This window comes from Megascapheus bottae, chromosome 33 (genome assembly GCF_031878675.1).
Source record: "Megascapheus bottae isolate mThoBot1 chromosome 33, mThoBot2.hap1, whole genome shotgun sequence".
Lineage (NCBI taxonomy): Eukaryota > Metazoa > Chordata > Mammalia > Rodentia > Geomyidae > Megascapheus > Megascapheus bottae.
Window position 1 is genome coordinate 9,220,890 of NC_143541.1, and position 11,250 is coordinate 9,232,139.

At 61.1% G+C, this 11,250-nt stretch overlaps 1 protein-coding gene across 1 annotated transcript; it reads left to right on the forward strand.

Annotated features, from left to right (window-relative positions):
* Window positions 1-53: 53 nt before the first annotated feature.
* On the forward strand, window positions 54-11,001 carry Mcm2 (minichromosome maintenance complex component 2). The gene is made up of 16 exons (XM_090323845.1): window positions 54-143; window positions 577-806; window positions 1,730-1,905; window positions 2,002-2,262; window positions 2,914-3,133; window positions 3,304-3,511; window positions 4,355-4,489; window positions 5,058-5,249; window positions 7,104-7,197; window positions 7,837-8,087; window positions 8,200-8,326; window positions 8,611-8,723; window positions 9,193-9,441; window positions 9,809-9,991; window positions 10,077-10,232; window positions 10,480-11,001. Exons 1-16 carry the CDS (start codon window positions 138-140, stop codon window positions 10,588-10,590), a joined length of 2,712 nt encoding a protein of 903 aa, XP_090179971.1. The 5' UTR covers window positions 54-137; the 3' UTR covers window positions 10,591-11,001.
* Window positions 11,002-11,250: the final 249 nt, after the last annotated feature.

Here is an 11,250-nt window from a genome sequence, read left to right on the forward strand (position 1 = left end):
CCTCGCAGCCCGGCGCAAGCCAACGTCACCACGTCTCGTTCCTCCGGGCGCTTCCGGGGCTGGCGAGCGTCACGTGGGCCACTTTTCGCGCGAAATCTGGCTGTGGCGGGAAGTGCTGAGCGGAGCGCGGCGCGGCGATGGCGGTAAGCGTGCGGGGCCCGTGCGGGGCGACGGCCGGCCGGGGGCCGGGGGGCCGCGTGCAGGCCGCGTGCAGGCCGCGCTCTCGTTCTCCGGCCCCGCTGCCTCCTGCGCCCGGGCCGGGTCGGCCTTCCGCCGCGGCGGGGCCCGGGCCCCGCTGGGCCTGGGCTTCTCCCGCACCCCGGCGGGACGTCAGCGCCCCACGGTTCCGCCCCTGCCGATCGGGCCTGGCCTGGCGCGGGCTCCCGGCGGGGTCGGGCCCCGTCCGCCCGTGGTGCGGCCCTCGCGCCCTGGGCTCCCTGCGCCCGGGCGTCGTGTCCAGTGGGCCGGCTTCCCCTTCAGTCTTGGCGGACAAGAGAGGGCCCGAGTGACCGCCCCGGTCCGGCGGGAGCCCTGGCTGGCGTGGGGAGGAGCGCTGACCGCCCCCTCTTCCCGCAGGAATCCTCCGAGTCCTTCTCCGCGGCCTCCAGCCCCGGCCGCCGCCGGCGGGCCACCGATCCGCTCACCTCCAGCCCAGGCCGGAGCTCCCGCCGCACGGACGCCCTGACCTCCAGCCCCGGCCGGGACCTTCCTCCATTCGAGGATGAGTCTGAGGGGTTGCTGGGCACCGAGGGAGCCGTGGAGGAGGAAGAGGATGGAGAAGAGCTCATTGGCGATGGCATGGAGAGGTACTTGACTTCCACCCTGGGCCCCACAAGCTTGTCAGGTAGCCCAGCTTGGGTGCTGAGATGGGTCTCAGTGGGTCTTGGACCCCGGGCTGGCTTCAGGGAAACAGGTCCACTGAATTTTTTTGCCATATGTGGAGGCCCCAAGGCAGGCATGAGAACTTCTGCCTGTGACCAGTGTAAGTCCTGCCCTTCACAATCCTTTGGTACAGGACAGGGCGGATGAGTCAGTTTCTGCTCTTGGCTCTCTGTTTGTATTGATAATTTGGTGAGGATTAGGAGTGGTGTCACAAATATCTACATGGCCCCTGCCCTGAGCCTGGGACAAGCTCTATTTCGAGGTGGTTTGGCCCCTTGGGGTGCATCAGATAGGTGCCATCTCAGGCAGGAAGTGACACCACACTGTGTATGGGGAGCCTGATGTGTATTTATTTACCCACTCAGAACCAAGCCAGTAGTTTGCTACGGCCAGTGCTTCATGGAGCACAGTATGCTGTGACAGTATAGGGCAGGGTAAGGTTTCTGCTTCTACCCTGCTCCTTTTGGCAGCCTAGAGTACGCTAGGTAGTGTACTAGTGGAATTTTATGAGAGCCTGGGGCCCTTGTGGAGTTTCCCAGCCCCACACTGGAGGTCAGTGTGGCTGGCCACCTCACCTGCATGGACATAGGATGTCCCAGCACATCTGTGAACTTCCCCCACCTACTCCTTCCCATCCTGGACGCTAGAAGGGTGTTTGCACAGGCAGCCCATGCGCACGTGGGGCTGCTCCTCCCCAGAGTATCTAGCAAGCTTGCTTGGAGCTTGGTGACTCTTTGTCTAGCCCTCCATTTCTTCCCTTAGGCTCAGGCCTACCTGGGCAGCTTCTGCAGCAGGCCAGTTTCTGGGTGGAACTTGGGGGGACTGACTGCCCTTTGGGCTATCTCAGGGACTACCGTGCCATCCCGGAGCTGGACACCTATGAGGCCGAGGGACTGGCCCTGGATGACGAGGACGTGGAAGAGCTGACCGCCAGCCAGCGGGAGGCAGCCGAGCGGGCCATGCGACAGCGGGACCGGGAGGCTGGCCGAGGCCTGGGCCGCATGCGACGAGGCCTTCTGTATGGTAGGCTTGGCTGTCGGCCGCTGAGGGCCCGGTCTGGGGTCAGGTGAGGTGGTGCTGGGAAAGGCTGCTGCTCACAGGTGCTCCCTGCCTGCACAGACAGTGATGAGGACGAGGATGACCGCCCTGCCCGCAAGCGCCGGCATGTGGAGCGGGCCACGGAGGACGGGGAGGAGGACGAGGAGATGATAGAGAGCATAGAGAACCTGGAAGACCTCAAGGGCCACTCTGTGCGGGAGTGGGTGAGCATGGCTGGCCCCCGGCTGGAGATCCACCACCGCTTCAAGAACTTCCTGCGTACCCACGTGGACAGCCACGGCCACAACGTCTTCAAGGAGCGTATCAGTGACATGTGCAAAGGTGGGTCCCGGCACGACACATGCCGCCCCAGCTCCCTCCTGGTGTCCTTCTCCAGAAGGTTATTCAGGCTGCTAGCACGGGCGCACGGGTCCTGCAGGTGGGGCGTGCGGTGGCCTGTTCTGACCAGGGGCCCCTGTCATTCAGAACACACAAGGGCTGTGTGACTGTAACCATGGCAGTGTAGGACCCCAGATGGGTTTAGTTTTTGACATGCTTGAAAATGGCCCCCCCCCCTTTTTTTTCTTTTGCCATTCCTGGACCTTGAACTCAGGGCCTAAGTACTATCCTTGGACTTTTCCTCAAGGCTAGTGCTCTACCACTTGGGCCACAGCACCACTTCCGGCCTGTCTGTGTGGTGCCGAGGAATTGAACTCACGTCTTTGTGCATGCTAGGCAAGCTCTCTACCAAGCCTGGATTACTCCTGTGCTTTTTGTTCATCTTAATCATTTTGTGGCATTGGGAGTTGAACCCAGAGCCCATGTGTCCTGAGCATGTGCTGCTACTGAGTTGTACTGTATTCTGTGTTGGTGGCTCTGTGGGACTGGAGTGGGGTGTGGCCCTTTACTTGGCGTGGGCCTTGTGAGATGGGGCTGCTTCCCTGGGCCCAGCAGGCCCCTGGCTTAGTGTTTCTCCTCCCCGCCTGCCCACAGAGAACCGGGAGAGCCTGGTGGTGAACTACGAGGACCTGGCCGCCCGGGAGCACGTGCTGGCCTACTTCCTGCCAGAGGCCCCTGCTGAGCTGCTGCAGATCTTCGATGAGGCTGCTCTGGAGGTGGTGCTGGCCATGTACCCCAAGTACGACCGTATCGCTAGGCACATCCACGTCCGCATCTCACACCTGCCCCTCGTGGAGGAGCTGCGGTCCTTGAGGTGAGGGGACCGACCCATGGGGGGGCCTCCGGCTGAGCTCGGCCTGTAAGGAGTGCGGCCAGCACGGGTCTTGTTGGGGTACAGACATGCCCCATGCTCCGGGGCAGCCTGGATCCCCAGGAAGCGCGGTGAGCACTCCTGAGCACAGCCGCTGCCTCGTGCATCCCCAGGCAGCTGCATCTGAACCAGCTGATCCGCACGAGCGGGGTGGTGACCAGCTGCACGGGCGTCCTGCCTCAGCTCAGCATGGTCAAGTACAACTGCAGCAAGTGCAGCTTCGTGCTGGGGCCCTTCTGCCAGTCCCAGAACCAGGAAGTGAAGCCGGGCTCCTGTCCCGAGTGTCAGTCCACTGGGCCCTTCGAGGTCAACATGGAAGAGGTAAGCAGACATCGGCCTTGCCCAGCCCTGTGGGAACCACTGAGGCATGGAATGTGTTTCTAAGAATTCTATTTGTGTATAAAAAGCATAGTTGTGTTCGGGCCATTCTGGTTTATGGCTTTGCTTGACACCCACCAACGGTCACTTCCTGTCTACCTCCTCCTTGTCCATTCCCACGGGCACGGTGTGGCATCTGTGGTCCAGGCTGGATTCTGGTCTCTTCTGAGTGGGGAGCTGTGTGGTTGGGACCATTTCAGACTCATGTGGGTCTGCTCACGCCTCTTGCTTTGAGATCTTAGGCACAACATGTGGGCCTTTGAACCCCACCATGCGTTTAGATCCGGTTGCGTGCTTTGCATTGCACCGTCTCGTTTCTTGGCTTCTATAGCAAAATGCCTGCAGTGACCAGCTGGTGAGGAAAGGCAATTTGGCTCAAGGTTTTTGGGATTCCATCCTGCTTGTAAGGGCAGAGCAGAAAGGAACTGGTGTGTGGTGGCAGGCATGAAGAAGAGAGAGCCAGCGGCCCGCATACCCCTGTCCCCAGCAACCTGAGGCCTCCCACTCCTCCTCCTCCCCCATGCTAGAAATGCATGAGGTGAGGCCCAAACTTTTCTCACGTGGGTCTCTGTGGACATTTGGGGTCAAACTGTAGATAGTGTGTGACACGTGGGACAAGGTCTCTTGAGACCCTTTCCCGTGCGTCCTCACTTCCCAGTAGGGAGGTAGAATGGCCAGGCTGCCTGCCTGTCCTTGTGGGGGGGCCAGCCAAGGTCAAGGCCAGGCAGGACAGGAAGCACTCCTCCCAGCAAGGAAAGGCTCACAGCTATTTCTCTGTCCCCACAGACCATTTATCAGAACTACCAGCGCATCCGAATCCAGGAGAGTCCCGGTAAGGTGGCGGCAGGCCGGCTGCCCCGCTCCAAGGATGCCATCCTCCTGGCTGACCTGGTCGACAGCTGCAAGCCGGGAGACGAGATAGTGAGTGGACAGCAGGCAGTGTGGGCCAGGGGGCAGGGGCCTTGGATAAGGGTCAGCTCTTGGGGATGAGATAGTGGACAGCAGGCAGTGTGGGCAAGAGGGCAGGGGCCTTGGATGGAAGGTCGGCTCCTGGGTCCTCGGAGTGTAGCTTCCTTTTGGGGATTGGCCAGCTAGAATGGTGGGCTTATGTTGTCCCCAGCTGCCCACCTCTGAGACAACTGGTTTAAAGAAAGAGAGGGTCTATTTTAGCCCTGGAGTCAGAGACTGCAGTCCCTGGTCTTTGGGCCCAGCGTGTTACGGAGAAAGTGTGCGCTCATGGAGTCCATGACACAGGCAGGAAGGGGCTGGGGTCCAGTGGTCCCCTTGAGCAGCTGCCCATCACACTGGCATCAGGCTGGGACCCAGGCCTCCGTGCACAGCTGTGGGGAAGCAGCGTGGACGTTGTTTACCGGCATTCCGTGGGCTGGCTTCTCTGCTGTAGTGCAGAGAACCTGATGAGCTGTGGCGGAGGCTGGAAGGGCAGTGTGAGGTGGACCTGGGCCTCCAGCGGCATGGCCTCTCTCCCTAGGAGCTGACCGGCATCTACCACAACAACTACGATGGCTCCCTCAACACCACCAATGGCTTCCCCGTCTTTGCCACCGTCATCCTGGCCAATCATGTGGCCAAGAAAGATAACAAGGTTGCCGTCGGGGAGCTGACAGATGAGGACGTGAAGATGATTACTGGCCTCTCCAAGGACCAGCAGATTGGGGAGAAGGCAGGTGGAAGGGGGGCTAGCTGTGCTACGGACGCCCAAACCTTGACTGTCCCTCAGCCATCCTTGGAGCCTTGCTCCTTATCTCCAGCCTTGGTTGGAGGCCATGGGTGCTAGAGATGGGCGGGCGCACAGTGACCCCGGTGGGAAACTGGGTGCTGGAGATGGGTGCACACACAGGGGTCCAGCCATGATGCAGCAGCCGGCCCTCGCTGCCTGGCTTCAGACTTTGTGGGGGTTCTTGCCTCAGGAAATGAGCTTCCGGTGTGTCTGTGCCCGCTCATGTGGGTGCCAGGCGAGGCTCTTACACGGAGGCCTACCCCAGCTCTGTGCTTTGCATCGATACGGATGGGGTCACTTGTTGTCATTGCTTGGGAGAGCTCAGGAAAAGCACCCCTGCTCTGGTACCACGGACCCAGATCTGTGTGGTGGGATCTTAATTCTCTGAGCCTACCAGGGCCTGGCTTCATAGGGCAGGTAGTTCTTTGCCAGCCTTGGAAGAAGGGCTTTTTGTTTTGTTTTGTTTTGCCAGTCTGGGGCTTGAACTCAGGGCCTGAGCACTGCCCTTGGATTTTTTTGCTCAAGGCTAGTGCTCTGCCACTTGAATCATGGCACCACTTCCAGTTTTTTTGTGTACATGGTACTGAGGAATCAAACCCAGGGTTTGGTGCATGCTAGGTTAGCACTCTGCTACTAGGCCGCTCCTGGCCCCAGAAGAAAGTTGGTTTTTTGTTTTTTGGGTTGGTTGTGGGCCTGGGTTTTATCCCTGAGCTCTTCAGCTCAAGGCTACCGCCCTACCCTTGAGCCACAGCAACACTTCTAGTTTTCTGGCAGTTAATTGGAGATGAGAGTCGCGCAGACTTTAGTACCTAAAGTCCCGGGTGGGCTGGCTTTGAACAGCTATCTTCGGGTCTCAGCCTCTTGAATAGCTAGGATCACAGGCTTGACCACCACACCCAACCTGGAAGAAAGTTTTCATTTGTTTGCTTTGTCCCCTTTGGGAAGTAGAATCTGGAGACAACTTTTTTTGCTGGTGCTTGGGTTTGAACTTAGGGATGGGACTGTTCCAGTTGAGCCACACCCCCAGCTCTACTTTTACTCTTGCTGGGTAATCTAGTAAACTTTCCTGCCTGTGTCTCCTGGACTCTTCTGCCCAAGCTGGATTGTACCGTGGCTGTCGGGTCTCGGCCTCCTGAGCGGCTGGGATGACGGGGCGGGAACCACCGCACCCGTCTGTGGAGATCACTCTTGAGTGTGGATCCGGCCACGGGGAGGAGGGAGGCCAGGAAAGGAAGGCAGGGCAGACCCTTTTCTGCAAAGTGCTGGGGTGTGGAGGGCAGCCGCGTTGGAGCAGGAGGTGGAAGAGGCCCTACAAGCCTGGAGTCCTGCTTACGTGGTTCTGCCTTTCTCCCGCGTCACCACGTTCATCGTCTGAACATGGCCTACCCCTGCCCAGCTGCTTTGTAGGAGCAGCATCTTAGAGCTCACCCGCGGGACTGGGGTTGGCGTCTCTCAGGGGTCACAGGCTTGGGTGTGGAGTTCAGTGGCCAGCCTCACCTGTCTGTCATGGGTGCACTGACCACAGTGGTTCTCATCTCATCTCTTGGTCTGTGTCCTGGACACTGCGTCCTGGACAAGGTCTTGCCAAACAGACAGGGTGAGGGGGTCAGGCCAGGGGTCTCTGCAGCTCCCAAGTCCTATTGCACTGGGGGGCGGGGATGGGGACAGCTCCTCAGGGCGTGGTGGGCTTAGGCAGATGAGGCTGGCTTCGGCCGAGCTGGGCAGGCCTGGCTCAGGCAGCACGCATGCCCTGTGCTTGGATTCCCATAGCCATGGCCTCCTCCTCCTCCTCCTCAGATCTTTGCCAGCATTGCTCCTTCCATTTATGGGCATGAAGACATTAAGAGAGGCCTGGCTCTGGCGCTTTTCGGGGGAGAGCCCAAGAACCCAGGTGAGCACCCACCGCCTCCTTCCCTCGGCAGGGTGCCGTGGCTCTGCTGTGCACAAGGTGGACAGGTCGTGTGGCCAGTTGGTGCCTGCCCCTGGCCCACACCTGTCTCCCTTACAGTTTGTGTACATTCTTCTTTGCTTGTCCATGAGACTATCCTCAATTAACCTCCAGAAAACTAGGAGTGGCGCTGTGGCTCAAGTGGAAGAGCACTATCCTTGAGCTGAAGAGCCCAGGCCCAGAGTTCTCAGACCCCACAACCGGCAAAAAAAAAAGACTACAGTGGGGCAGGCTAGCTCGCCCTTCCTTCTCCCGCTCCACAGCATGTCGGCTGGCTTCCCTTCAGCAGCGCATGCAGAACGTTCCTCCCTACGTCACTGTTTCTAGACTGTGTGGTGTCTAGCTTTCTGTTGTTGGAGACAGAGGTCATTTCCAGCTTTTCCTGTCACAAGGGCCTGTCCTGGCCTAGCCTCTGGACCCCAGTGGGTGAAATGGGTGCTCAGAAGGGGTCTGGGGCCTGAGTCTTCATGGCCTGTATCTAGAGCGTGTGTGGCTGCTGAGAGGGTAGGGCAGTGCTCCCTGTCCATCCACCCTCTGCTCTCCCTCCCCACCCCTCCCCTCCCCTCCTCGTCTTGTGCCCAGGTGGGAAGCACAAGGTGCGAGGTGACATCAACATGCTCCTGTGTGGAGACCCGGGCACAGCCAAGTCCCAGTTCCTGAAGTACATCGAGAAGGTGTCCAGCCGAGCCATCTTCACCACCGGCCAGGGAGCCTCGGCGGTGGGGCTCACGGCCTACGTCCAGCGGCACCCCGTCAGCAGGGAGTGGACCTTGGAAGCCGGGGCCCTGGTTCTGGCGGACAGAGGCGTGTGTCTCATCGACGAGTTCGACAAGGTGGGTGGGTCTCGTGGATGGGTTTTGGGTGGGTGTGGACTTGGTGGAGAGTGCTCCTGGGAGGCACTGAGTGGGTGAAGACCGTGCTGAGGGCTGGCCCCTGGGTCTCCAGATGAACGACCAGGACAGAACCAGCATTCACGAAGCGATGGAGCAGCAGAGCATCTCCATCTCCAAGGCGGGCATCGTCACCTCCCTGCAGGCCCGCTGCACTGTCATCGCCGCTGCCAACCCCATCGGTAAGCGGCAACACGCCCCAGCGCCACACGGGCTGCCACAGCAGGGGTCCCTGCACCATGCCTGGGACTCCCTAGGGCTGGGGGGTGGGGGGGAGAAGAACAAAGCCATCCTGAGATTTGGCTTTCCATCTAGTTAGGCACTGCTGCGGTGGACAGGCGGCTGGTACCATGCCTGTCATGCACACGCGCTTGCCTCCCGCCCCTGGGACCACTGGGTTCAGAGCCAGCTTTTGGAGGTTAAGCAGGGCAGATGAGTGGGTGTACTGACGGTTCCCATGTTTCAGGGGGCCGCTATGACCCTTCCCTAACCTTCTCCGAGAACGTAGACCTCACCGAGCCCATCATATCCCGCTTTGACATCCTGTGTGTGGTGAGGGACACCGTGGACCCGCTCCAGGTACGTCCCCGACAGCGCTGGGCCTGGGCCTGCAGCCAGCCGTGCGCAGGCACTGGAAATGGGGGCATGGCATCTGGGCTCTTCCCGACTGCTCTTTCCTTCCCTGTGTGGCTTGCACCTTGTGCCCAGCCAGCCCCAGGGCTATACTCCACCGCCACCCTCCCTCCCTGTGCCCACCCTGTGCCTGGCTCTGCTCTCCACACCAACTCCTTCCTCAGAGCCACCTGTTGGTTTTTGGTGCGCTTCCCTCCATCGCTCTGAGGCCGAGGCTGGCTCAGACTGCCGAGCCCCCGAGGTCTCCTTGGCTCAGCCTCTGTGGTAGCCGGGGCTGCAGTATGCACACTGCTTCCCACTTAGAGTTAGCAGTGAGACTGTTCGTGTCCTGGCCTGTCTCCTCCGCCTGCTGCTGTCTGTCTCAGCCTGCAACTCCCCCTTCCACCCTGAGGGCCTCCTCTGACACCCCTTCTAGGACGAGATGCTGGCGCGCTTTGTGGTCGGCAGCCACGTCAGACACCATCCCAGCAACAAGAAGGACGAGGATCTGGACAGCAGTGCCTCGGAGCCTGTCGTGCCCAACACGTACGGCGTGGAGCCCCTGCCTCAGGAGGTCCTGAAGAAGTACATCATCTATGCCAAGGAGAGGGTGCACCCCAAGCTCCACCAGATGGACCAGGACAAGGTGGCCAGGATGTACAGCGACCTGCGGAAGGAGTCCATGGTGAGCACGGAGCCTTTCAGGCTGGGGCGCCGGGGTGGGCCGGGGAGCCTGTGTGCCTTCCTCCGCACGTCCCTTCCTCTTGGCGATTGCTGCAACCTCAGCGTGAACCAGGCACCACTGCCTCGCACCTGTCCTGCATTTATCTGTTTGGCACGGGCTTATCAAGTGCGTGTGGACGTCACACGCTCCTCGCCAAGGGAGCAGGGGCTGGCACTGGTGCTTCTCCCGTAGTACAGGACATCAAGTCTTTCCACCTTATGTAGCTCAAGGTTTTGGGGCACTCAGCTGGATGCCCGGGGGCCGCTGGGCAGCCCCGTCTGGGGACCCCTCCCTCAGGCAGGGCCTTGCCTCCCCCACCTCCCTCCAGGCCACCGGCAGCATCCCCATCACCGTGCGGCACATTGAGTCCATGATCCGCATGGCCGAGGCCCACGCGCGGATGCACCTGCGCGACTACGTGATAGAGGACGACGTCAACATGGCCATTCGTGTGATGCTGGAGAGCTTCATCGACACGCAGAAGTTCAGTGTCATGCGCAGCATGCGGAAGGTGGGGAGGCCCGCGGCCCGCGGCCCCGCCACCCCGGGCCCTGTGGGGACCTGGGCCGTCTGTGACCTCCCCTCCCCTCCCGCAGACCTTTGCCCGCTATCTCTCCTTCCGGCGTGACAACAACGAGCTGCTGCTCTTCATACTGAAGCAGCTGGTGGCCGAGCAAGTCACCTACCAGCGCAACCGCTTTGGGGCCCAGCAGGACACCATCGAAGTGCCCGAGAAGGACTTGGTGGACAAGGTGCGGCCCCCTGGGGCTTGGCCACGGAAGGCATTGGTGGAGGGCCTGGAGGGAGCCACAGGCACACTCCTGCTGTGTGCAGTGGGCGGGTGAGCCTGGGGAACCCGGCGTCCTGTCCTCCCACAGCCAGGAAGGGAGCTGGGCTCGGGCTCAGCCTCCGCCCCCGGCACGCGGGTGCTGGTGCGGGTGCAGCGCAGCTCCTGGCCCCGGCTCGCCTGGAGCTGCTGCTGCCTCTGTCCCTGTCCAGGCGCGGCAGATCAACATCCACACCCTGTCCGCCTTCTATGACAGCGAGCTCTTCAGGATGAACAAGTTCAGTCGTGACCTGAAGCGCAAGATGATCCTTCAGCAGTTCTAGTCCAGGACTCGGCCCGGGGTCTGGGCACTGGGGGCACCGAGCAGCCCCGGTGCAGTCTGGGGCTGGTGGGGAGACCGTTTCTTCAGCTCCCACTCTCTTCTCGCCCTCTGGTGGGAGCGTTCCACGGGGTTCTCCTCCACCTGGCCCCGGGGTCTGCGTGTGTGTTCACAAGTCCAGGGCGTTGAGGTACAACATCCAGGTGTGAGTGGGGTGGCGGTGCCTTCCTGACCCAGGTGGGTGTCTGCAGCCCGCGAGGAAGAGTGTGGATTTCCCATCCGGAGTGGGGAGGACGGCCTGTCACTGATGCATTCATCTGGCTTCTCACCGTTTCCCGCTTTACCCGCTCAGCTTCGCCGTGGTTTTAATTTTTAATAAAGTTGAGTGGAGATAGTTTGTAAAGCTCTACCTGAAGGCTGTCGTTGGCCTGGGTTCTGTCCAGTGTGGAGGAAGGGGGCCCACGTTTCCTGGGACCCGGCCCAGCGCAGCCCAGTGCAGGCCCCGCACCAGGGTGCAGGTGAGAGGCTCCTCCGCCAGGGCTCTGGCCCCGCCCCCGGGGGCCTCCGAGCCGCGGATTGGCCGCCCTGGTGTGTGAGTGACAGGCGCGCGGGCCAACGCGGCGCACGCGCGCCCCCGCCTTCGCCTGCGCGCCCCCCCCCCCCC

Excerpts from the sequence above, each read along its gene's own strand:
- Mcm2 (XM_090323845.1), top strand. Across the intron at positions 4,490-5,057 it reads GCAAGCCGGGAGACGAGATA|GAGCTGACCGGCATCTACCA; the intron begins GTGAGTGGACAG and ends CTCTCTCCCTAG. Across the intron at positions 8,088-8,199 it reads TCATCGACGAGTTCGACAAG|ATGAACGACCAGGACAGAAC; the intron begins GTGGGTGGGTCT and ends CTGGGTCTCCAG.